This window comes from Salvia hispanica, chromosome 4 (genome assembly GCF_023119035.1).
Source record: "Salvia hispanica cultivar TCC Black 2014 chromosome 4, UniMelb_Shisp_WGS_1.0, whole genome shotgun sequence".
Lineage (NCBI taxonomy): Eukaryota > Viridiplantae > Streptophyta > Magnoliopsida > Lamiales > Lamiaceae > Salvia > Salvia hispanica.
Genome location: NC_062968.1, coordinates 20,244,811 through 20,270,911, shown reverse-complemented (window position 1 = coordinate 20,270,911; position 26,101 = coordinate 20,244,811). Strand labels below are relative to the sequence as shown.

Genomic DNA, 26,101 nt, shown 5'->3' with positions numbered 1-26,101 from the left:
CATTTCGTACGATAATACGAATTTTATTTTGTCATTTTGATATTTTCATCATTAGAAGTCTCATTTTATTAGATTCCACCCTCCATTAGCCATTCATACTTTTTGTAAAATTAATATATAAAAATGCAACATTTCACTTATTTTGGTGATATGTCTAATGTAAAATTGGATTAAGTTATATCTTAACTTGGTTTACATATAACGAGATTACTATTTAAATCAAAACGAAATGGGAAAATTTAAGGTAGAATCAATTGAGAAATATACAGCGGTAAATAGTACTGCTACTATTTAGTTTTACAGTTTTAGATTTACTCGGTGCGGTCAAAGTAATTGATGCTATTTTTCATGCGCAACGGTTGATGAAACTTGCGCGAAAAACCCCAGAATTTCTTCGGCAGCTAAAATTTTTCCAGAAATCGCTGTCAATTCTGTTTCCCTCTCTGAAATTCTTCGCATTGTGGTTCAGATTTCTATCGCAATGCACCTAAACAGATACATGCAAAACATTTTGCGGCAAATTTCGCGCTAGATCCTTTTTTGGTATTGATTCCTCACTGTGAAGCTTCGCGGTTCCAACAACACCGTTCAGGTGAATTTCCAGTTGGATTTTTTAATTTTCGTTCTATTTTGATGTTTTATTGCTGAGTGATACTGTAGATTTCGGTGATTTCCATTTTTAAGAACACATTGTGGTTTTTTTTCGTGTATGTAGTGAATGATTTGATTTTGTGATATATGTAAGCACGTTTGCTCAGCTCAATGTACCATTTTATTTTCGATTGTCGCATTATGCAAAGGCTATTTATCATAGACATCCTTCTACTGACTTTAGCCAATAACAGTAGGCCTACATCTATCGATTCTGATTTGCTTATTTAGTCGGTGATTCCCAAGCCATACTTGATAGCACTTGTCATATTTTGCTCTCTCTTAGATGGAAGAGACGAAAAATGGTGCAACGATTGATGCCTCTGCAATAATTTTGAGCATTGATGAGTTCAAGGTGAGGGCTAGTTTGTGTTTTGAGTGTATGTGTCTTGATCACTTTTACGTGAACTGCAGCTGATTCGGCTGCTCTTCTATGCGCTCTCCTGTATAATGTAGGGTGACTTTTCATTTGATGTACTGTTCCGGAAGTTAGTAAATCAGTTCTTACCATCGTGTTTAGAAGAAATAGATGCTTCTGAAAAAGCTAGTGTAAATGATGTTATGCCACGTGGTCATACGCGAACGCATTCAGAAGCTGCGAAATTCTCGGTAGGAATATCAAGTCCGTTGTTTCCCGAAGTAGATGCTCTGTTATCTCTATTCAAGAATTCGGGTATGCAGTTGATTGATCTTAGAAAGAAGGTAAGTTTCAACATAGTACTGGGTTATCGGTTTCTTTTACTTGTTCGCCTTTCTAACATTCATGTGTGCCCAAAGATTGATGGGAAACTCAACAATCTCAAGAAGGAAGTAGCAAGTCAAGATTTTAAGCACCGTAAGACACTTTCTGAGGTCAGTTGTTCTAGCTCTTTTATTGCATGTATTACGCATGTCCTTTATTGTAGAGTGGTGGCTCTTGAACTTTTTTGCTTAATGGTTGCACTTTTCTGTTTTTGCTTCTTTCTTCATGCGGCACACAGCTCGAAAAACGTGTTGAGGTCCTGTTCGATAGTTTTGCAAGGTTGGATTCCCGCATATCGAGCGTTGGCCAAACTGCTGCTAAGATTGGGGACCATCTTCAGGTGAAACCATATGCAACTCTACATGTATAGATATTCGTTTATAATTTTTATTTGATGATTGCCATGTAAAGCTAATCTAACACTTGATGCTACTTCTTCTATTGCTGTTTCACTTACTTCATTACTTATTGTCATCCTTATTGTCAGAGTGCAGACACCCAGAGAGAAAATGCCACTCAAACAATAGATCATATCAAGGTAGACTCTTTATAAGAAGGTTCAGATGTACCTCTATGTGTCTACACAATTGTGTAGCCATAAAAGCCTCTCGGCTTATGATGATTAGCAATGTCGACACCATCTTGAATAGTGCTAAGCGATCTTCATCCTGCAGTACCTGATGGAGTTTAACAGCAGTCCTGGTGACCTAATGGAACTCTCACCTTTATTCTCAGATGATAGCCGGGTATCTGAGGCTGCATCAATTGCTCAAAAATTGAGTAAGATGAAACCCTTTTATGGGAATCTGAGATTAGCAGTTTTTTTTTTTAAATCTGAGCATAGAAGTCCTTGGTATAATAAGTCTTCTGTAAATTGAAAGCCATCTCCTGTAATTTAAATCATGTTCCTTTCTTCAGAAACTTGTCATATGATTTGAATAAATCATGTCCTGGAACTGAGATAAACCTCTTATTCATGTACTGTGATTTATATTTCTTTCTTGATTACAAAAGTATGAAAATTCTGGTCACTTCTGTCACTATAGGATCATTTGCCGAAGAAGATCCTGGAAGACAAGCCATGACTGTCTCAGGAAATGCAACAGCAAGCAAAGGATTGGAAGTTGCAGTTGGTAATCTCCAGGAATATTGCAATGGTATGATTTTGTTTTTAGTTGACTGATCTACTTTTGGCTATATGAGCCATTTAACTTGAAATTACTGAGGACTTCGAGCCTATGGTTGTAGCATATCCTAGCGTAACTGTGCTTCAGAATCGGGTTCGATCGACAAAGTATATAAATTTTTAAATGAAGCTCACCGCTTGAATTCTGGTTCTTGAAGCACACATTTAAATTGAATCTAATATCCCCCCTTTGCTTAGTTTTGATTATTGGTTTTTGTTCTAAATTGTGTGCAGAACTGGAAAACAAATTGCTGTCCAGATTTGATGTAGCCACGCAGAAAAAGGATCTGTGTTCAATGGCACAATGTGCAATTATTTTGTTGCAGGTGATTTGTTCAATCAGGCGGGCAGAATGTTTTGTTGCAATAGAGCATTGTCCAAGATTCACGCTAAGGATTTTCATCATGTCTATAAAATGACAAAGAAGCTGAAAACTTTAAGAAATCAATTAGTGCAATCTGTTATCTATTTATTTTTTTACCTTTTAGGTGCTATTATCTTCATCACCTTCATTGTTACTATTGTCATATGTTTATATTATTTCTTTCAAAGGATTGGTCACTGGTCTTGTAGATTAAGATATGTGCCATTAAGAATGTCTGCATTGTAGGGTGTTATCTTAGCGACATATGCATAACTTATGTTGCTTGATTGTGTAGCTGAAATACTACTAGTGATGTCTGTATTCAGTTCAACAGGGGTACTAGTGTTATGCAACATTATGTGGGGTTACGTCCAATGTTTGATTTGGAGGTCATGAATGCTGATGTCCAAGTGGTTCTTGGTGACTCTGGATCTCAACCCATTCCTAGCAATGTTGGGCAAGGGCTCTCTTCATTGTACAAAGAAATTACTGGTATGAAAAACTCCACCTTGTCTCATGAGTTGGGATAGACAACTCATTTTGCTTTTGTTACTACTTTCTTGCAGATACTGTAAAGAAAGAAGCAGAAACCATAACAGCAGTATTTCCTTACCCCAATGATGTCATGTCGATATTGGTTCAGGTATTCTGGCTGATTGATTTTTCCATGCATTAACAAGACCTGGCTATTATTCTGGTTTGATTGAAGTCATTGATAATTTCAAAATATACTGCATTTTTTTCTGACGTCTCAAATATCTTGCATATATTTCTCAAATATGCATAGATCATAGGATATCTGGTATCTACATTATTGATTTTTTTTTCACATAAAGCGTGTCCTGGAAGACCGAGTTCCTAATCTTCTTGAGAAGCTATTGCTGAAACCATCTCTTGTTAATCTACCTTCCAAGGAAGAAGGAGGGCTTATATTAGTGAGTCCCATAAGCAGCTGGCAAATTCTATTATGTTATGAGTTCAGAATTAAAAATATTAACAATTTCCTTATAACCCTCAGTATCTGAGAATGCTAGCAGTGTCATATGAGAAAACGCTCGAACTTTCTAAGGACTTGCATAGCGTGGGATGTGGTGACTTGGATGTTGAAGGTACATAATATAAAGTTATTGAGAGATTTTCTACAACATCAACTATCTTCAGCCTCTGACTTGGGAACATATTTTTTCTGTTATGTGCACATGTACAATTCTATGTAAATTCAGGAAAAATAAAAAAGGTTTGATGTTCCTTTGATTCTTTCATCATGGTATTTATGCTTGTGTTGAATCGACTCTACTAGATCACATGTAAGAAGATAATAATTCAAAGGAGAAAGTCATGTTCAGAATATTATAAGAAATCAAGCAATCTATTTATCATTGGACACAACTGTATATTGGTATACCTTTTCTTAATGACAGAGACATAATACGATAAGATACAATGTCTAACTGAAGGAAACTTTTTATGCAGAAAATGCTAGCATAAATTAACTGTTGAATATCTTATCGTGTGGCATCACAAGAGATATTTATTGGAAAAAACAGTTCCTTCTGCTGAAAGATATTATCTGCTATATTAACAGATTCTGTAGATAGCACATTGATGAATTTATAATCTTCATCTTATCTTTCTATGCAGGCTTGACTGAGTCACTTTTTCTTCCCCACAAAGATACATATATAGATTATGAAAAGGTTTCTCTTAGGCTACTCTATAAGGCAAAGGTCCGTCCTAAACTATGGATCGCCATCTTTGTCTTCCTCTCATGCTTTAGAAAGACAGAGCCTTCTGACCTAGTGGCTATTATCACAATTCATATACTCACTAGCTTAATGCTTTGTTTTTTCAAATGGCTGTGAAAATGAAAATGCTTCAGATGGAGGAACTAGGAATTGAGTCCTCGTCCTCTGAATCAAAGGGCACAATTGGGCGTTCCAAGGGAGCATCCATTGCATCTTCTCAACACCAGATATCTGTCACCATTGTTACAGACTTTGTACACTGGAACGAAGAAGCCATATCCAGATGTACTTTATTTTCAACACAGGTATATCTGGTTCGACTGTTATTTATTCTGATATCAATTACATAAATTTGAGAATTTCTTGCTGGTATTTCTCGAGTACAAACATTAAGAGATAGAGAGAGAGTCCATTATGTGATTGCAAAAATTGTTCCATAGCTTTAAACTAATAGTAGATTATATCTTACTATCGTGCAGGAAACTATTCTTGCAGCTAACGTTCGGCTCGTTTTCACATGCCTCTTGAAGCAGGCGAGATTATCAGTCTCTTGCAGTACTCTGAATTCTTTTTGTAGGTGTCTAAGAAACTATTTTATCATCTTCTTATTCCTTTTTCTTCTTTAGGTAGGTCAATATATAACAGAAGGCCTTGAAAGAGCGAGAGAAAGCCTGGCTGATGCTGCAGCATCTAGAGAACGGTTTGTTCTAGGAACTAGTGTGGGTCGAAGAGTTGCAGGAGCCACATCTATAGTAAGGACTTGATACATTTAGCTTTCTTGAGTCTTTCGATGGTTACAATATGCAAAAATGATGTCGTATTTGCAGATCTTGTTCTTGAACTATTTTAATGTTAGAATTTTCATGGTATTATGTAGGGAGAAACTGCTGCTGCAGCTGGAGAAAGTGGTTTTAAAACTTTTATGCTTGCTCTACAGCAGTGCGGAAGTAGTGTGGTTGTTCTTCAACAAGTATGTCATTTTGCTTGCAGTCGTGTTTCTTGACTTTTATTATAGAACTTGTGCCAAATCTTACTAGTAAGAACTCTGCTTTTGCAGTTTTTTGCGAACTCCGTTTCTCAAATCTTACTGCCTGTGGAGGGTGCACATGCTGCAGCCTGTGAAGAAATGGCATCAGCAATGTCCAGTGCAGAAGCTGCTGCCTACAAGGGGCTCCAGCTGTGCATTGAAACAGTGATGGCTGAGGTGAGTACTAAAATTCTCTCCGGAAGTGTGATATTCTTGTTTTCTAAGAATTGAATTTTATTACTCCCTCCGTTCCTTTATAGTTGAGTCATTTTTCCATTTCAGGAAGTTCCCTCATAGTTGAGTCATTTCCATATATAGTAACTTTTTCTTCTTTCTTACTTTACTCTCTCTTACTTTATTCTCTCTACTTTATTCACTTTTTACTTTATTCTCTCTACATTTTTCTCTTTCTTACTCTTTTATCTATTTATTTAACACACTCAACATTCATTTCTTAAACTCCATGCCGAAAAGTTCCGCCTCAACTATGAGGGAACGGAGGGAGTACCTTTTTTACATGCCTCTTTTGGTTTACTTAGATATTGTTTTATTTGACTATTGAGTTATTGTAAGGTTGATCGTCTGCAATCAGCTGAACAGAAAGCTGCAGATTTCCGATCATCTGACGATGGCATTAGTCCGGAGCAGCGACCAACAAATGCTTGCACTAGGTGTGAAAGCTTAGTCATTTTTTACCTTGTGTATATGATGTTCAATTTAAAGTTTGTTCTTTAGGCAGCATACCAGGAATATATTGTATGGCAATTATTAGATTCCCATTTACGTGCTTTTTTTCTTGTTCTTGTCTTTCTGAAAGAGTATTTTTTTCAATTTCGTCACATTCTCGGTCTACTCTTGTCCGATTTGCTTCTATACTAAGCTCTGGTTTCTCTGCCCAATTTCAGAGTTATTGCCTATCTATCCCGGGTACTTGAGTCTGCTTTCACAGCTCTTGATGGTTTGAACAAACAGGCATTCCTCACTGAACTGGTAAGGAGATTGTTTCCTTGTAAGAAGTTGAGAGTGTTCTGGTGGATGTGATGGCTTAGCTTACACTTGATTCATAGCAGCCCGGTGATTATCGTGTTTTAAAACTATAGTGTAAATTCATTGTATGTATCTCTGAGATTCTTGACATAAACAGAGCGAAAATCTTGTTTGGCACTATTCAGTAAAGATGTCTACTGACCAATATATATTCTCTGAAGTGATATTGGCTTTTGTTTTGGATCGCAGGGTTGTTAATTGTTATATGTTGCCGAACTATTGATATATTTCATTTCATTTAGCTTTCATTCCCCTAATATTGATATAACCAATTACTTAAATAAATGAAAATAATGTTTAACTCATTTTTTTATTTGAAATTCATTAACTGATGTGGTAAAATAACATTTGAAACGGGTGATGTTACAGGGAAATCGCTTGCACAAGTTGGTAATGAGTCATTGGGAAAAGTTCACTTTCAACTGGAGGTAGTTCTTGATCTCTTTTATAATTCTTTTTATATATCTACTGAAGCTTCATATGTGATGGTGATTACATGCCTGAGAGTGACCTATAACTGTAATTTTGCATCAACAATATTCCACGAGATAAGTAGGAGGGAGATAAACATATTTGGTTCCTGAAACTTTCTTCCCGCTGTTTCTATTTATTTATTTGACTTAGTGATGCAACGAAGCATGGTTGGCATAGCTCGTATAGTAGTGAAATATCTCTAAGAGGACATAAGCCACCAGGGAGAATCTCTGATAAAATGTTGGAGAATTCATCAATGGAAGAGGGACGAGCTACATGATGATCAAGCGAAAACAAGAAACACATACGAGAGATATGCAACCATCATAGCAGCTCAACTCAACTGTCACGATGTCCAACAATAGGGGCCATGCATCCATGGGAAACAGAACTAAAATCAGCTTCACCCAAGGAAACTTGTAGGAACACACACTGAACCAAAGTAAACATAGAAATAGCCGTTTGGATCCATGATAGAGAATATGGCCAAGGGTTGGGCTTGGTGGATAGAGATAGTTGACATGATGTTCTTGCAGGCACCTGAATCAATGATGGCGAGAGCATGACGTTGGATGTAATCAGGAACAACCATGGGAGTGACACACACCCATCCTAGACCACCACTTCTTTAAATATTTAAGAGATGGATAACCAAAATATTAGTAGGAGGATTGACTTGGCTAACAAAGTATATCTAAACTAATCTTAGTATCTTGAAAATTCATAATCTTATACTCTGTAAGAAGCTCAAAGTCATAGTTGAGTAGATAGATTGATCGTGAAAATAGGAACCTTTACCGTGAATGAGCTTGAACGGGAAAATAATACTGCCCTGAGCTCCATAGGGTCAATGCATATTGAGAGGGCTCTATATTTGGTCTCATAGAGTCGATGTCTGCCACACGCTAGCCCTATGAGTTAGCTACATGATTCATTCCTGACTGTATTTTATCTTGTGGTGAGACGTGAAGTTGCAACTAACTCCCACATTTTCTTCCATTTTGACTAATGTAAAAAAATATGCAGTGGAGGACTGCAGCTCAAGCGTGACATATCGGAGTATGCAGACTTCATTCGGTGTTTCAATGCTCCTACAGTAGATGAGAAATTCGAGCTGTTGGGCATGTAAGTGAATTTTTATGTCTTCTTCTCCAACAAGTTAAACAGTCCCGTATTTACCATTTTCTCTTCATCCTGTCCGTCCAGCCTAGCGAACGTGTTTATTGTCGCTCCTGAAAGTATTTCGTCGCTGTTTGAAGGAACCCCAAGTATAAAAACAGATGCAAAAAGGTATGACTCAGGGTGTCGGATTCATAACATCAAACTGCATCGTCTCATCTTATTCTTATTATTAGTTTGTGGATTGCAAATTCAGGTTTATTCAGCTCAGAGACGATTACAAGAGTGCAAAGCTGGCAACTAAACTCAGTTCTCTGTGGTAGCCACCTCTAATCAATGCAGAAATAGGGTCTATCGTTTTTATATTTAAAGCTATGATTGTGTGATTCATTGGTGATAACAAATTGATTATTCACACATATTAACATGTTGAATACGAACTATGCGAAAGCGGAAAGGTGTTCGTGTTCATGTTCATGTGTTTTGATGAATTCCAAAGTAGGGTTTGATCGTCTTCCAAGTAATTATATGCTAAAAATAATTATGTTGTTTCCCATTTATAGTATATGTTTACTTAGGACCATAACCCCTTACTTAGAGAACGTACTTGATTTTATTGACTCTAATTTTCCTAGCAACAAAATTGAAGTTGTCTAAAATGATAATTGTGCAATAAGTCTCATAATAATCGTTTAACCCTTCAAATTTAAATTGATTATAGGAGTAACAGGGAAGTGATCAATTGCTGACTAATCATTTAATTGCTAACTACAACTAATTTAAGATCATAGGATTTTAGAAAATTTGTGGTCTATAATTTGTCACGTGTAATTTCATTTTTATTAATTAAATGAAAAAAGATTAAAAAAAACTACCAAATTAGGGTTTTGAATTAAAATGTCAATATAGTGTTTTGAAAATATCAACACAATGCTTTGAAAATGTTAACACATTGCTTATATTGACATTCTATATGTATTATATCGATATATTTTATTACTATGTTGACATTTGTGTTGTACGAAAAAATTAAAAAATTTTGAATTTTTTTTCAAATTTTGACGTCGGAAAATATGCAAGTGAGAACTCGTTAGAATCCATATGAAATTATCTTTAATTTGATATATGTTGTGCGGAAAAAATAATTTAAATCGAGAAAGTTATATACGTTTTAAAGTTTTGAGATATTTTTCAAAAGTTAATTACAACTAATTTGTTGTAAATTGACGTTAATACCTTATTAACGTTTTTTGTTGATCGTATTGACGTTTCGAGGTTGATGATCTAGACCCTTAATTTGAATAACTAATGGCTATTATTTAGTTATAGTTAGTAATTAAATATTGAGTTAACAATATAACATTCCCTAGGAGAAACATTGTAGTAATAATCCATTACTTTCTCAGTATGATATTTTCATTTTACATAGAGTAAAGACCAAAATTGGTCCTGAATATATGGTCATTTTACGATTTTGGTCTTAAACTTTATCTTTTGGATTTTTTGGTCATGTACATTTCAAATCGGAACGCAATTAGTCCTTGACTAACTGTTTAGTTAAAAACTAACGGTCAATGGATTTAATCCCGATTTTGACCAAATTAGACTTTTAATTCTGTTTTTTACTCACTAATTAATTCCTTAATTATTTTAGTAAATATTCATTTAAAATCATATCGTGTTATGATTTAGGTTAAAGCTCAAGAAAGAAAACCCAATGGCTACTTTCACAGACAAAAACCTAATGGCTCCACCAACTAGCAAGACAAGAACTAGCAAGCATACCTTAACATTCAACCTAAGCCCGGCAATAGATTGGAATGCAACCACAAGAGATTTTGATAAATCTTCAAAATGAAGGTGGGTGCTCACAAATGGAGTCTTTGTTCTTCAACAATATTCAAAGTCTAATGGCAAAAACCCCAGACATGGGTATTTATACAAGAGGATAAAAGTTCTAAAAAAAGAGAGACAAAAAGCGTTCAAAAACGCAACTCGCACAAAACGCCCGGGTCAGGCGTTTTCCTTGCCCAAGTCGGGCAAACTCTATGTAGTCGGGCGTTTTGCTTGTTGGACTGCGCGGCTTTCGTAAAACGACCATAACTTCCTCTTCCGGGCTCCGATTGAGGCGTGTAAGGTACTCACGCGAAACTCTTTTGACGATGAAGACAATGGTAGTCTTAGAAGATCATTTAGACACCATCTTGATAGGTATATTGATGTTTGAAACGAACTCTAGCTCCGGTGTGGTTTATTGGATGTCTTCATTCCTTCTATTGGTTTGGATTCACGTCATTTTGTTTCTCATTTTCTATCGACGCGTATACTATATGTTTACTTGGGACCATAATCATTTGTTTACTTGGGACCATAATCATTTATTTAGAGAACAAAATTGGAGTTGTCTAAAATGATAATTGTAAATTGTGCAATAAGTTTCACAATAATCGTTTAACCCTTCAAATTTAATTTGATTATAACGGAGTAATTCATTACTTTCTCAGTGATCAGTGTAGTATTTTCATTTTGGGATATTGGCATCTAATATCACGAAACTTTTAAAAAATTAGGTTTTTCCCACGAACTTTAAAATTGGCAAATAATATCATGAACTTTACCTCTTGTCTGTTTTTTCCCACGAATGAAAAAATTCTTCAAATAAACGGATTTTTTTCATAAGTTCTCAACAACAATTTTGAGAGCTTCAAGTTTTTCAATCTTTGAAGATAGTTTTTCTTGAAGTACACCTCCAAAATTGTTTTTCAATCTATTAAAATAACATGAATTTTTTTATTCGTGGAAAAAAACAAACAAGAGGTAAAGTTCGTGATATTATTTGCCAATTTTAAAGTTCGTGAGAAAAACCCAACTTTTTGAAAGTCTTATGATATAGATAGGGGTGTGCATTCGGGTTTCGGTGCGGTTTTTCGCCCAAACCGAACCGAACCCGAAAAATCGAATTTAGGCTAAAATCAAAACCGAACCGAAATCGAAAACCGAAATCCGAAAAACCAAAAACCGAACTAAAAAAAACCGAATTAAACCAAAAAACCGAAATTATATAAAAACCAAAAATCCAAAAAAACGAAAACCGAAAACCGAACCTAAAACCGAAAAATCAGGACAGAAAGTTTCAACAATTACAAACCATAACATTGATAATATCCATAATCTAGAAAGGCATCAACTAACAAATACAAATATGAAATCCACATTCTACAATAAAATTCATCAACCAAAATGTCTTCAACTGAAGTTGTGGAGACGACAGCGTGAAGCTGTCGAGAGAGACGTCGGCATGGTGCGTGAGACAAACCTTCTGAGTTGGGCCGGAGCTGGCCGATGGAGGGGCGATAGGCGAGGACGACGGCTTGGAGTTGGTGGTGGATTGGTGGAGGGGTTAGAGAGAGAGAGGAGAGCGGCGGATCTGTTAGAGAGAGAGATCTGAGAGCGGCGGATATGAGAGGAGAGCGGCGGATCTGAGAAGAGGGAGGAAGGGAGGCGGATTTGTTAGAGAGAGAGGAGAGCGGCAGATGTGAAACAGATTCACAAACGTGATTTTTCAACTTTCAATTTAGGGCATAATTTTGATTATAATTAAATAATATATATATATAAATAATTAAATATAATTCGGTTTTCGGTTATTCGGTTTTATTTCCAACCAAACCGAATCGAACCGAAAAACTGAAATTTTTTAAATTTTAAAACCGAACCGAACCGAAAAACCGAACAAACCGAACCGAATTTTAAATTTTCGGTTTGGATCGGTTCGGATATTCGGTTTTCGGATTTTTTTTCTCACCCCTAATATTAGATGCCAATATCCCTTTCATTTTTACATATATTGGCAGCTTTTCTTTCTTCCCTTTTAGTTTTTTGTTTGTTTGAAGAGCTGGACAACTTTTGGAGATTTGTCATCTAGTGAGTTTACTTTTGAAACAGGTTTCATGTCAATTTTTGAATTGAGTTCCTGAGATTTTCAACACTTTGTATTTGTTTCGGAATCAATTCCATTAATGCATATCACTACATAGGATTTACATATTATTAAGTACTCTCTCCGTCTCCGATTAGGAGTCACACTTTAACCAGATACAGGTTTTAAGAAATGTAAAGAAAAATTAGTTTAAAAAGTTAGTGGAACGTGGGACTCATTCTTTTATATTGGTTTTATAATAAAATTTGAGTGAATTAAATTAGTGGAATATGGAACCTACTTACTATTTATGGTAAAAATGAAGTGTGACTCTTAATTGAGGACGGACCGAAATGAAAAAGTGTGGCTCTTAATCGAGGATGGAGAAAGTACTATATAACTAATATCAATATCTAAAAATCGAACTCATATTATACTAACTTTATGCATTCATATTCGTTCACATTTCTTAAAACCTAAGTTGCCAAAAATAAGACAATTATCAGTAGACATAGGGAGTATGGTGTAGTATTTTTTAGTGCATGTACATATGTTGAAGGAAAATTTTATAATCACCCATCCCTTGTAGCAGTGGACCTAGTGGTGACCACCCATCAACCCAACCCCTAATTAAAGTATACTTCCATATTTACTATTTCTCTCCACCAGTTTCTGGAAACTACATAATTACATTTATTACTCATTCTAGAAATTTGAATTCCCACCCATATTAAATTACTTGATGCAAAATGAAAAGTAGCATATACAATTCGGACTAACCAAGAATTTCTTAACAACAATACAAAGTTAGAATATTACATTTATATATATACAACACTTCTCCACATTCTCCATGAGAAACAGAGAGAGAAGTGTGCACTAGCTAGTTAGTGAGACAAAACACTGTAATATTAGATACCTTTGAGGTAGACAACAGGAGAAACCAATGTGTCACCAAAAAATACCTCCGAAGATTAGTCGTCAGTCGTCTGGCCTGTCTCGATCACCTCGGATGCTGCCTTTCACTAGGTCTAAAAGCTCGACCGATGTCACAGTTAGCACGTAGAATGCGCAGTCAGATACAATCAGTAGCTCTATCTGTCTTCGGACATGCTCTTCCGTACACGGTTATTACACTGTACTAGGTGTGTTCTTAGATTACTTTCTTTAACCTGTGATGTTTAGCTCAGGAATGAATCATCAACGATTAACGATGTCCATGACTATTCTCGGGTTTAAGGGCTCATACCTGCATGGCTTCTAAAAGGGAAATGTAGTCTGTGCATTGCTCAAGCAAAGCTCTCTCCTTTTTCATTACTTTCGCCAGTTCACTCACTAAACAACTCACTTCCTCGACCTGAGAGCCATTCGACATAAATGTGAGACTTCTTCGACACTTCTAGAATCGCTAAAATGTCAGATTTTGAAGAACGTAAGAGTACTGAGATAAGGGAGTTACAGTTGGGAGAAGCAAATATGCTGAGTTTGACATTGCTTGCATGACTTCAACAGCTGAACTGATAGCTTTCTGCAAGCTTTGGATGTCAGCCTGCCAAAAAAATCATTTCATCATTCGACTGGCCAAGCTACAATGCAAAAGTTTCGTACACAGTAAATGCATAACCAAGTTACATACGGTGGCTCCTCCGCCAACGGGAAGACGAAGAGTGCTAGCCTTCAAAGCTTCAATAGCTCCGACCACAGAAATCAAGTGGTTTTCATCCAAAGATGCCCAATCCTCCAAAAAGGTCATCTAAATTGCACGAGACAAAAAAAACCACTTCAGATATTGAAAACAAAGATGACCTACTTATTTGATGCCCACCGTCCATGAGCAAAAATACATACACGTCGATTTGGGACCGTGTGAAATGGATGATAAGTATTACTACATATAGATAATTTACCAGGCATGACATGTACACCACCTACACAGCTAGAATGTGCAAATGATCAATAAATGACACAGAATGGGGAAACTGTAAATAGAGCTTACTTGTTTTTTCAAAATGGAAGCTAGTTTCAACTTTTGTCTAAGCAACTGCAATCTGTGTCTTCTTTTAGCGACAGTATCACGTAGATCTGAGCTCGTTATCCATGCGTTCCACAGATTCTTCTGGTGAAGTCAGAAGGTTTTAGCTAATAAATTTCAGAGGCTAAATATAATTTCAGGGAGGCGAAATCAAAATTTATGCAGTACTCAAAGTTGATCATCATACTCCAAGATGGGAATCCCTTACACACTAGATTTGGTCTACCCTATAACTGAAGGAAAACACTCAAAACCTCAAAGAAGATATGCCTCAAAGCTCAAACTACTTGGTATTTCAACAGCACTATCTTTTTATGCCATTTTCAAACTTTCAACATTTCTTCAGTCATTCAATTAAAGATGATGCCTCAAGGCAACACCATCATCCAAGCCAAGCCAGAATAAGCACATTTACATGTAGCACCAATCCAAATATTTGAGATTAAAAAAAAAAAGGATATAATCCACAGAGTGTAACTGATACAGATGAGATATGGTCCCAGTTAGGCAGATCTGCATACATATCTTATGATTTAGTTGCATACTTATCTTTGTGATTTACTTCCTTATTTAAGTAGGATTTGATTTTATCTTATTTATTTCCAAGATCAGTTAATTTATTTTTATCAGGATTAGGATTACTTTTCTGATTGCAGTAGGATTCATTATAATTTCATATATAAAGGATGAGTCAAAACATCTTGGGAAAAGATCAGAGATAGAACGGTATTAGACCATGGCCTCCTGTGTACTTTCAGTTTTAAAGTTTGTTTCCAGTTTATGTTGTTGTTCGTCAGTCTCCAGCCTTTACTCTTATCAGTAAAATCCCACATTTTAAGCTATGTTCACCGTTATCTAGTCAATTTTGATTCTATATAGACATGTATTATAAGGATTTCTAAACTAGTCTGTTATTCATTACAGCCTATAGAGGAGCATTACATGTAAATAAAGCAATTTATACAAACAAGTATTCTCTCCCTCTTGATTTTTTACTATTCACTGTATAGGATTTTAAACCAGCAAAACAATTTTTTTCACATAGATATCATTAAGAGCACCATCCACAGGGATTATAAGATGTTCGATGTAGGTTGTTTTGGCTGCATTCCTGATATTTGTCACAAGATAATGCAGAGCTATTTATAAGCCCTACATTGTTGGCAAGTGAATAATATACAGCACCTACAAAGAAATAACTACAAACAGTTCATTGATCTCTTATCGTTCCATCCGCCTATCAAGAGCTTAAGAGACGCCATCTCTTTTATCATGAATTAATCCATATCTATCATGTATTATGTCAAAAACAAAAGGAACGTCTGCTGATGCAACAAAATGATAGAGAAAAGTATAAGAAGAAGATTCTGACCTCTGCACTGCGTTTCTGTACATGCAAGAACGCTTCAGTTCTAGCATTTACAAAGCGCCACTGCAAGTGCCGGTTGTACAAAAGCCTCAAAAAATGAGCATCTAAGATTTTTCTCTCCCCAACTTTCCCTCTCTGTACATCAACAGCAAAACTAAGAACCGAGGGCGTGTCAGTGAAATTGTTGTTAATGGTGCTAACAGCATTTCTGATGCGAGATGGACTATATCCCCTGGATGGAGACGTTCCCACAGGTGTCATAAGCTTGCTAGGAGATGCAGCCCTAACACTACCACGAATAGGAGACGACATTGTTCTTGGGGATGACATAATTGAACCGTTACCACTATACTTTTTCAACTTAGGGGGCACAATCAGTTTAGAACCAGGACTTGTAGACAAAGGTGAGCCGGGATCCTGCAGTCTCCTAAGACGGCTGTTAGTTTCTTGCCAAAATTTAGCTGAAGCAAAAATTCCACGAGGGCCATTTTTCCTTTGGGAACCAGGGCCACATTCTTGAACTTCTGAAGTGCTACCAGATGAGACACTATCCGAATCAGACGTGGTGAGGTCACATGGCATCAACGCCTCATTATTAACTGAATTTCCATACGGGGATCGTTGAGCCACATTTGGAAGCTCAGAGTGGCCCAAATCGAGACTCGCCCTACCACCAAGCGAAGACCTCCTCTCATCAATCATTGAGTCCTGTAGTGATCGAACAGCATTCCCAGATCCACTCAGGATACTGCTCTCCTCAACACTGCCACTACAATCCATACTCCTCGAAAGGGGATTCATCAACCGATGCCTAGCTGGCCACCTGTGCTGATCAGCAACCTTACAACTCTCTACCTGACCACCTACAACATCGGCCTTCCCCCTCGAAGGAGTACTACCCCTCCTCCTCTCCGGAGTCCCCTTCCTCACACTACTCAAATTAGGGGAAGGAGGAGCCACCTTAGTCTTACTAATAGGCAACGAAAACGCCTCCCCTTGAAACGAAACAGACAAACTCCTAGTCGAGGTCACAAGAAGCTTAGTGGCAGCTGAAACACCACCATTCTTAGGGTCAAAATCAGGAATCAAAGGCCTGGCAGCCACAGACCGCCTCCGGTCTACAGAAACAGACCTCTTAGAGGCTAATGCCGGCGTATTCGCCATAGGGGTGGGGTTTCTTGACACCACAGGCGAGGGGAACCTTCTAGAAGAAGAGGAGGAGGAGGATGAGGAAAGTGAAGATGAATTGGAAGTTGAAGTGGAAGAAGTTGAAGGGGACATGTATCTAGAAGAGACAATTCTTGATTTGGGCTTTTTGGGATTATTGGAAACCCCATTGCTGTTATCTTTTTCAGAGGGCAACAATGGGGGCCTAGTGGTTTTGGGGTTTTGGGGGTCGGTTGTTGAAGCTGCTCCAGAAACAGCAGCCACCATCATCACAATTCAAGAAGGGGAAACACACACAGAGAGAGTGTAAAGACGAGAAATTTGAGGAAACCCTCACATTTTGATTCCAGTAGAAAGAAAGAGACTTACACAGAACCCTCTTGTAATCGGCATTTCAAGATCAAGAGATCCCACTGTAGCTCAAGAAGGCGTTATGGGTATGCAAAAGATTCCACCTTTTTTGCTTTCTTCTTCTTCTTTGAATGTCAGACGCCGCAATACAGCAGCCCATCTAATTTAGGACAAAAATATGAACAATGGTGCAGATGGGTTTGCTGCAAGAATTATAAGAAAGAGAAAGTGTGTGTGTGTGTGTGTGTGTGAGAGAGAGATGAGATTTGGGAGCAAGGAATTCTTGGGCAAATTCAATCTAGCTGAATTGGATTTAGAGAGAAGTGTTGGGGAATCTTAACTAATCCTAAAATCATTCTCTAATAATACTTTTTTGCACTTTTTTTGTGTTTTAATAATTAGAACTTCTAACATTAATGAAATTTGGATCCACTTTAACATATTCTTCTGTCTATAAAATGTTTTATTTTTAATTTATTTGCCTATCAAAATTAGCTTTTCATTTTGAGTTGTCACTAAATAGTCTTATTTCTATTCATGAAAACTTTTACTAGATTTTTTCTCTTCTTTTCTATTTTACATTTTATCTATTTTTTCATTCTCTCTCCTTTGCCAGATAAGCACATTAGAGCATCCGAAGCGGTGGCGTCCGTCCGTCCGTCCGTGCCGCTGAGCACGAGTTCGTCCGTCCGCCTCTGCGAGTTGTCCGTCCGTGCCAGCGGCACGGTGCTGCTCTTAGCTAAGAGCACGTCCGAACCGCTGAGCAGCCTTACGTGGCGGCACACGATTGGCCAACGGCAATTTTGTTTCTTTTTGTAATTTTTTTAAAAAATTCGAATTTAATTTTAAAAATCATTTTTTAATTATAAAAAAAATATTTTCCCACTTCTCAATAAATTATATCCGTTTTCTACACACTTTTAATTTATTTTTCAATTTTTCCCTCCAAAATTCACTTTTTAATTATGTATTTTTATTTTTTAGAATTTTAATTATGTATTTTTTATATTTTAATATATTTTTATATTGTAGAAATATTTTTAATAATTGAAGTATTTAAATTAAATAATAGAATAGTGGGACCCTTAAGCTTGTCCTTGCGGAAGAGCACGGATGTGGGTGTTGTGCTCTTGCCTAAGGACAAGAAGTAAAAGTGGATCCAGGCCCACTTCCGTGCTCTTATTTAAGAGCACGGATGAGGATACTCTTATAAATTACGAATTGTTTTATGAGTCTTAGTCTAATATGAGTATTGTGATATTTAGTTGAGTATGTGGTCTATTCACTTAAAAGAAATAGAAGTAAATAAGATTTTTAATCATGTACCTATTAAAAATGAGATTTTTATCATGGAAGAAGGATTATATTTTAGTGAGGGAGAATATATTTTGACCGACTTCTTTGGTCTATACCAAGTCTTTATTAGACACTGATAGATGTGTCTCAACTTAAACTTTGGAATTAAATAGATGTAACAAAACTATGCCTCCTTTATAAAATATTTAAGTATTTGTTTGTATTAAGATGGTGATTATGACATTACATTTACCCACTATAGAATTTTTTTTCTCATTTTTCAGTGTATCACTCAATATTGACCAATTACTTATTTTAAATTTTTCTTTATTTTTTGAGTATTTAATAAGTAGTAGTACTATAGTATAATAATGTCAATTAAGGTGGTATATAAAAGTCTATACATATTTTTTCTATTTATGATAGCCATTAAGAAACTAATATATTTAATAGCATGATATGTGGGTGTACTATAAACACATACCTTCGCAGTTGAGATATATATTCATTATTTATACATCATTTAAATGTAAATTTATATAGTACTACTATGTGATTAATATTATTGATAGTACATACACAATATTTTTCTGACTACGTACAAACTTGAGAATTAAGATGATTCAATATGGGTAAGACTTGACACTTCTGCCCCCTCTACAACATTTTGTTACTTAGCAAAATTTCATTCACCTACGCCTAGCTAGGCATGGTCTTTAACTTTAGTTAATGAATTTGTCGATGTATGGGACATAAGAAAATTTAAAACAAAATAAAATTAAAGTAATGTTTTTGCTGTAAAACTTTGACCCCAATGGATTTCTCACATTTTTTATGCAATACCTACTAATATGATGCCACTAATAGGGCACTTAACCCAAAAAAAATAAATATGAATATAGAGCTACGGTTAATCAAATTGCTGCCGTTACAAATAAATTAAGCCATAGGGCATGAATATATTAATCTAACCTAATAAAAACCATTACACATTAGTTTCTACAAAACATATATACCTAAAAAATTGATTTTGATTCCAAATCTAGGTCAAAACCAATTTGGCCAGTAGTTAGTAATAATATGCTTTTGTCAATATCATTTATTAGGTTAGGTTTGAATGTAAGAGTTTTTTTCAATATTTGGCCGAAGTTATATAAACAAACATAGGGTTTTGATCTTGCAAAACTCAATTTTAATACAAAACACGAAATCAATATACGAAGGTCATTTTTGGTCATTGTTAGTTGATTTTTAGGTCATTTTAGTAAGAATGGCCTAAAATGATCTAAAAATAACCTCAAACGCGGATTTTATAAAATGACCTAAAATTGATTGATATGATCTTCCTTATTTTTGGTTAATTATTGACAACCGGATTGGAAAATCTCATGGTCAGGATTTGACCTGTGTTTTGTATCGAGATTAATTTTTATTCTGATCACTTTCCAACAAACATATACTCCTACTCCGTATTCTTTTTTTAGGGGAAATAGCAAACATACGTAACACAACAAAATCAATAGTTACATATATGATTGAAACATAGATTTTTTAGTGAGCTTTGTGCAGGCCAGATACAAAACACGGGCTATTCGGATCGGTAACATAGCTACCAAATGCACAAATAAACCTAGATTACTCCCCTTATCTAGTCCTAATATAGCTACCAAATGGTCCCTAAAGGTGTAACTATTGAAAAGCCACATATCAAGTGAAAATAGTAACTATTCAAATTTCAAAAGCTAAGTATAACTTAGTAATTAATAGATGGATGGAGATTCTAACCTGACGAAGTTGAAAGTTATATCTGAGGGAGGGTGTGTTCTTGCAAATACATTGACATTTTTGTTGATATATTTATACACATAAAATACAAGAAAGTTTTAACCGTTATATATTTGTGTGTGTGTGAGATACATAAAAGTGCCCAAAGAATGAGGGCACGCATTAGATAGGTATTTATATATATATATATATAGGGGCACACTAGGGTGCCACCATAGTTAAAATAACACCATACCACCAATATAGTCCGTTAGATCTCATCTATGGACGCCTAGGATTAAGTTTCGTGAAAAAACACGGGTTTGCAGTCTACTGTAATAGATATTGCATCTACTGTATTAGATATTGCGATCATGGTAAACCGCAATATTGTTGTGGTACTGACCGCAATATTCAATGAACAAGACTGCAATCTGGTAACGTAAAATTAGAAATTTCCTATTTTACCCCTCCGTGTTTTTACACGTGGCAGCATGACAAGCACACGATTTTTAGATCCAATGGCCTAAAATGGTGGTATGATGTTACAATAAAGAGGGTTGTTATCTTAGTACATCCCTATATATATATATATAGGGGAGCATTAAGGTCCTATTGTCCCCTTAGTGTCTATTTCCTTCTTAATATCAACCATTAGATTAGTATGATGGACGGACTAGATGAAGCCTCACAAAATCATCCCGTGTTGCATTATTAGGTTCATTCTGTGCATTATATGGGTAAAATTGTAAAACAACCATGAATAAAAACGGCAGGAGCGAGATTTAAGCAATCCTTCCATATGCTCACTCTCTCTCTCACTCCAAACGTCTCTTCCCACCAGCCCACGATTCTCAAATCGTCTCTCCCATTTCAAACTAGGAAAAACCCTAGCCGCTACTCAAATTGAGAGACACCACCACTCCTGCCGATTTTTCACCGTGAAAAGCACAGCTGATCGACGATTCATAGTTCTAATGTGATTCCTTCGCCGCACGATGATAGATTTAACGTCGACAACAAGGCGGGTTTCAAAAGTTCCGATTTTTGGTAAGAAACACTTCTAATCGTCAATTTTCGCCATTAAAACAGTGACGATTTTGTCACACATTTGGTCGACATTTTTGAAAATCGCTACTATTTGTTCATGTATTTTTGTTTTTTGTTCATTATTCAACCTTTTAGTAAATTCGAGTTCTGAATTTGGGCTACGATCGATTTTATTTATCCCAAATACTCTTACCAAAAACGTCGTTTTTCGGCGTGAAAAGCTCCGTCGTTCGACGATTCGTAGTGCTGAAGTTCCGATTTTTAGTCGCGTGGGCTGATTGAGTTCCGATTTTCAGTCAGGCAGGCCGATTGAGTTTCGATTTGCAACAAGGTGGGTTGCTAAAGTTTCAATTTTTGAAATGGTGTTCACTATGTGGGCTACTCTTTCCATTACAGATGATTTTGTTGATTATTGTGTTATATCTCTGATTTTGGTCTAATTGGATGTAGGTATTGAACTGATTTCGTTGCTGTGTAGTACAAAACATCAATGGCGAAACGAGGAAGACCCTTCAAGAGTCAACCAACACAATCTGAAGGAAAATAGTTTCCCATGTTCTGATGCATGTTTCGTTGATTTTGCTACATTATTGATGATAAATCGTGAATTGTAACTCTGTAAAGTATGCATTACTGTCAATGGTGAGTGTTTGATGAATTGGTTTGCATATGAAACGATTGGTTCAAAACGAGAGGAAGCATTATTAGGTGGTTTACATTATTTGTATAAAACTGTGCATTATTCAGTTTAAAATGTACATTATTAAGTAATTGATGTTATGTTTTGAAGTAAAAACCTAATCTGTACTATTTTTAAAGTTTGAATCTTTGCATTATTTGCCAAATTTTTAACATTATATGTTGACATTATTATTCGGTTAACATGCATTATTATGTTGATATATTGCATTACACAGTAGAAATTTTAAATTATTGAGAATTGGTGTATATCTATGATATTATTATTCGGTTAACATGCATTATTATGCTGATATATTGCATTATTCACTGATCCGTGCACATTATTAGATACTATTGGTACATTATTTACCATACAAAGTCTTAAATGCATTAAAAAATAAAATTTAATTCATGTTGTGGTGCTATAACCTAGCCCCATGGGTTGCCAAACCCAATGGGAATGATTCAAACTCTATGCCCTTTCTAAGTGGGTACTACAACCTAGCCTCATTGATTGCTAAACCCAAAGGACATGAATTCAATTTCCTTTCAACATTATTCTCATCAATTTGTGCATTATTCACTGGGCCGTGTACATTATTAGATACTATTGGTACATTAAATAACTAAAATCGTACATTACTTTCTGCAAAATTACGAGTTGTCCAGTTGATATAAAGACGCTGCAAAAATAATTAAGCTAATCAACTATTATATTCAAGATTAAGAAAGGAAAATAAATTAATGCAATATAACTACCAAATCATGGGAGGTGTGAATTATGGATGGGAGGCGTGAATTATGGAATGAAAATAAATGGTCAATATGTCAACTTCCTTTTCTACCCTTTTTCGAATTTTTTAATATTTTAATTAAATACAAGTGGCTCTATTTTGGGCCATTAGATCTTTAAATTGAATGGCCAAGATTAAAAAGAACAATAGAACAATAAATCAAAAAAGGATATGAATACATCCCTATATATATATATATATATATATAGGGGTGCACTAGGGTGCCACCATAGATAGGATAACACCTTACCATCAATATAGTCCGTTAGATCTCATCTATGGACGTCTAGGATTAAGTTTCGTGAAAAAACACGGGTTTGCAGTCTACCGTATTAGATATTGCAGTCCTATCTGTATTAAATATTGCAGTCGTGGTAAACTGCAATATTGTTGTGGTAAGACTGCAATATTCAATGAACAGCACTGCAATCTGATAGCGTAAAATTAGAAATTTCCTATTTTACCCCTTCGTGTTTTTACACGTGGCAGCATGACAAGCACATAATTTTCAGATCCAATGGCCTAAAATGATGATATGATGTTACAATAAAGAGGGTTATTATCTTAGTACATCCCTATATATATATATATATATATATATATATATATAAAGAGTGTGTGAATGTGTGTGATGCTGTATAGGATGCATCGTCACATTCAGTCTCTTTCTACCTCTTCTTTTTTTTTCCCTTGCTTTCCACGCATTCCATGGATATCCATTTCTTCTTTTTACTCTTTTATTTACAATCTTTTTAATTAGACTAGATAGTCAAATGCATATTTTAAACAATCATCGGTTATACAAAAAATAGCATTTAACTAACCATGTAATTCACAATTAAATTTATTTTGATACCTTCACGAAGTAATAAATTAGGATTTGATCCAACTGCCTGGTTTTCATATAGTGGTAGTAGTTAAGTCATTGATCACATAAAAAAGCTATTATCAACCAATTTATAAAATTAAAAAGCATCACCATAATTAAAGAATTTCTTCTAAATAAAAAAACGCATATGACAAATGTGTGCAACACATATTTTTATAATAGGATGTCGTAGAACTTAATTATGTACTAGTATTTTTTAAGCACTCATGACAATCCAATAATTAATTTTGTTTGCCCTTAACTTTGAATTTACTTTTTGATGCTTTATATATCTTCTAACAAAACCCTCTTTTAGATCTTCATATGATTTAATATTCCATTTTTTTATTGCACGTTACGAATATATATACTTTATTGTGATAGTAAATGTAAATTGTGAGTTTTGACTAATTTTGTAAATCGATTCGATTTTTATAATATTCAATTTAGGTACCTTACCAAACAAACCTAACTAAATAAACATTTCCATGATGTATATCCAATTAAATATAATAAAAAAAATTATATGACATGGATTACGATATTTATTTACGGTTCCTATGCATTCCCTGTCAAACACTTGTCTTTGTTGATAATTGCATGAATTCTTGTCTCTCTTATATACATCGCCACTTTCCATATTTCGATACATGCCACATTGCAAGCCCAATAAATTATTAAAATCGAGGGATAGATATTTTCCTTCAATATAAATTTAGGCCACTATTTGTTTGATCTAGAAATTTCCTCGAGATTATGAAGTTATAAACTCTAATCTAATTTGATTGTCATCGAATGACATCGATCTTTTTATATAGGACTATTTACTATTGGTGAATATGGTATACAATGTAACTATAATATAATTAATATTGATTTGCTTCGAAATTCAAGATAATTTATAAAATAAAGACAAAATACGTAAATACTAAAATTACGTGATTCTATCTATATGACTATAACCTTTTGAATGAGATAAATATGTAATGGAGTATATGATAGAATTGGAGATAATAATATAACAAAACTCAACTTTGGCTAAATTTTGATTTTGAATATTGATTTTTTTTCAAAAAAATACACATTAAATTGTTAATTTTATTATTTTGATAATGAGTTGTATACTTGAATATATACCAACCACATTTAATGTGTCACATTGAAAAAGAAAAACTATATATACGCAAACTCCTTAATTTATCTACATTTATTTTGTCGATCAATTAATACCAAAGAATTAAATATAAAATTAAATATAAGAGTATATTAGTAAATAAGTTTGACTAGCACTAAGAAATGAAGTGAAATTATCTAATTGGACGAAATGCGAACTAGTGGAAGATTATTTCCAAATGTTGATGCTAAGTTTAGTCATATTGTAAATGTATATAACACATTAAGCAAGAGATTCATCACATGGCAAAATAAAATAGTATCTCTATATATAGATTCATCATAACTTCTCTATCTAACTAATTTCTAGACCAACGACTTGCCAACAATATGCAATTAGTTTAGATTTCATTCCTTTCCAATCAACAATTATGTAAACACATATATATACATCGTATATATACATGTGTTATAGAGCTCATACACGTAGCATATGTATTTCCAAACCCCCTCCATTGCAAAATAAATAAAAAATATGTCAAATTTCGTTATTTATAATTCTATTTTTGATAAGTGTGGAATGGACTTTTATAATATATTTTGTGAAATATTTGACGGTTTGTCTTAATTTCAAATTGAAAACATATATATAGACGAATACGTAGTATATATATGTACTTTAACAAATGAAAATTGATTCATAAATTTTACACTACACATGCATGCACTTCCTTGATGGGTCAATATCTTAAAAGTTTGGTAGTTGGAAAATTCGATGGCATTTGACTTAAGTAACACTTGCTAAATTAAATGTGATAGTTAAATTGTGATTGATTAGAAATCAATGACTCAAAGTGATTTATAATTCAAGAAAATTGTGTGTCGTAACCACTCAAACTACTGCCCCTTTTTTGCATTATTTGTACAGTATTTTTCTTTAAGGAATGTTTGGCCGATTATGTTTATGGAGTATAAATGATTGAAAATGGTGGCACTTCATTGTTTTCAAGCTATCAACTTTTTTATTAAGTTTTCCTTTAATTAGATTTCCGCGAAAGAGGGTATGGAATCTCACTTTTGAAGTAAGATTTATGTTCAAACGAATGAATATATCATGCCAAGTCACTATCACAGGTATCTTTAACTTTTCTTAAAAAAGTATTGTGTGCAATACAATTTTCACACATAAAGATTCAGTAAGTAGCCTCAAGAAAATTGTGTTACGTAAAGTGTACTATAATACATAGTAGTACTTAAAAATTTAAAGTTAGTGTGAAATATTAAATTTCAGCTAAAGTTTATAATTTTAGAGATCAATATTCCTATAAAAGTTGTATTATTT

At 34.8% G+C, this 26,101-nt stretch overlaps 2 protein-coding genes across 2 annotated transcripts; one reads left to right on the top strand and one right to left on the bottom strand.

Moving 5' to 3' along the window:
* Window positions 1-398: 398 nt before the first annotated feature.
* On the top strand, window positions 399-8,873 carry LOC125223760 (exocyst complex component SEC10b-like). The gene is made up of 25 exons (XM_048127047.1): window positions 399-592; window positions 938-1,006; window positions 1,108-1,353; window positions 1,429-1,503; window positions 1,632-1,733; window positions 1,881-1,931; window positions 2,068-2,173; window positions 2,440-2,550; window positions 2,814-2,905; window positions 3,270-3,435; window positions 3,510-3,586; window positions 3,780-3,878; window positions 3,962-4,052; window positions 4,585-4,670; window positions 4,823-4,993; window positions 5,168-5,221; window positions 5,315-5,440; window positions 5,566-5,658; window positions 5,746-5,892; window positions 6,289-6,386; window positions 6,621-6,705; window positions 7,132-7,190; window positions 8,263-8,361; window positions 8,443-8,526; window positions 8,612-8,873. Exons 2-25 carry the CDS (start codon window positions 938-940, stop codon window positions 8,676-8,678), a joined length of 2,454 nt encoding a protein of 817 aa, XP_047983004.1. The 5' UTR covers window positions 399-592; the 3' UTR covers window positions 8,679-8,873.
* Window positions 8,874-13,043: 4,170 nt separating this feature from the next.
* On the bottom strand, window positions 13,044-17,523 carry LOC125223413 (QWRF motif-containing protein 2-like). The gene is made up of 6 exons (XM_048126548.1): window positions 15,679-17,523; window positions 14,271-14,390; window positions 13,911-14,027; window positions 13,734-13,823; window positions 13,524-13,631; window positions 13,044-13,446 (listed from the first exon to the last, which is right to left on the bottom strand). Exons 1-6 carry the CDS (start codon window positions 17,110-17,112, stop codon window positions 13,369-13,371), a joined length of 1,947 nt encoding a protein of 648 aa, XP_047982505.1. The 5' UTR covers window positions 17,113-17,523; the 3' UTR covers window positions 13,044-13,368.
* Window positions 17,524-26,101: the final 8,578 nt, after the last annotated feature.

Excerpts from the sequence above, each read along its gene's own strand:
- LOC125223760 (XM_048127047.1), top strand. The coding sequence starts at position 938 with ATGGAAGAGACGAAAAATGGTGCAACGATTGATGCCTCTGCAATAATT. Across the intron at positions 1,734-1,880 it reads AGATTGGGGACCATCTTCAG|AGTGCAGACACCCAGAGAGA; the intron begins GTGAAACCATAT and ends CCTTATTGTCAG. Across the intron at positions 2,551-2,813 it reads TCTCCAGGAATATTGCAATG|AACTGGAAAACAAATTGCTG; the intron begins GTATGATTTTGT and ends AATTGTGTGCAG.
- LOC125223413 (XM_048126548.1), bottom strand. The coding sequence starts at position 17,112 with ATGATGGTGGCTGCTGTTTCTGGAGCAGCTTCAACAACCGACCCCCAA. Across the intron at positions 14,391-15,678 it reads TACAGAAACGCAGTGCAGAG|AAGAATCTGTGGAACGCATG; the intron begins GTCAGAATCTTC and ends TGACTTCACCAG. Across the intron at positions 14,028-14,270 it reads CTTCCATTTTGAAAAAACAA|ATGACCTTTTTGGAGGATTG; the intron begins GTAAGCTCTATT and ends CGTGCAATTTAG.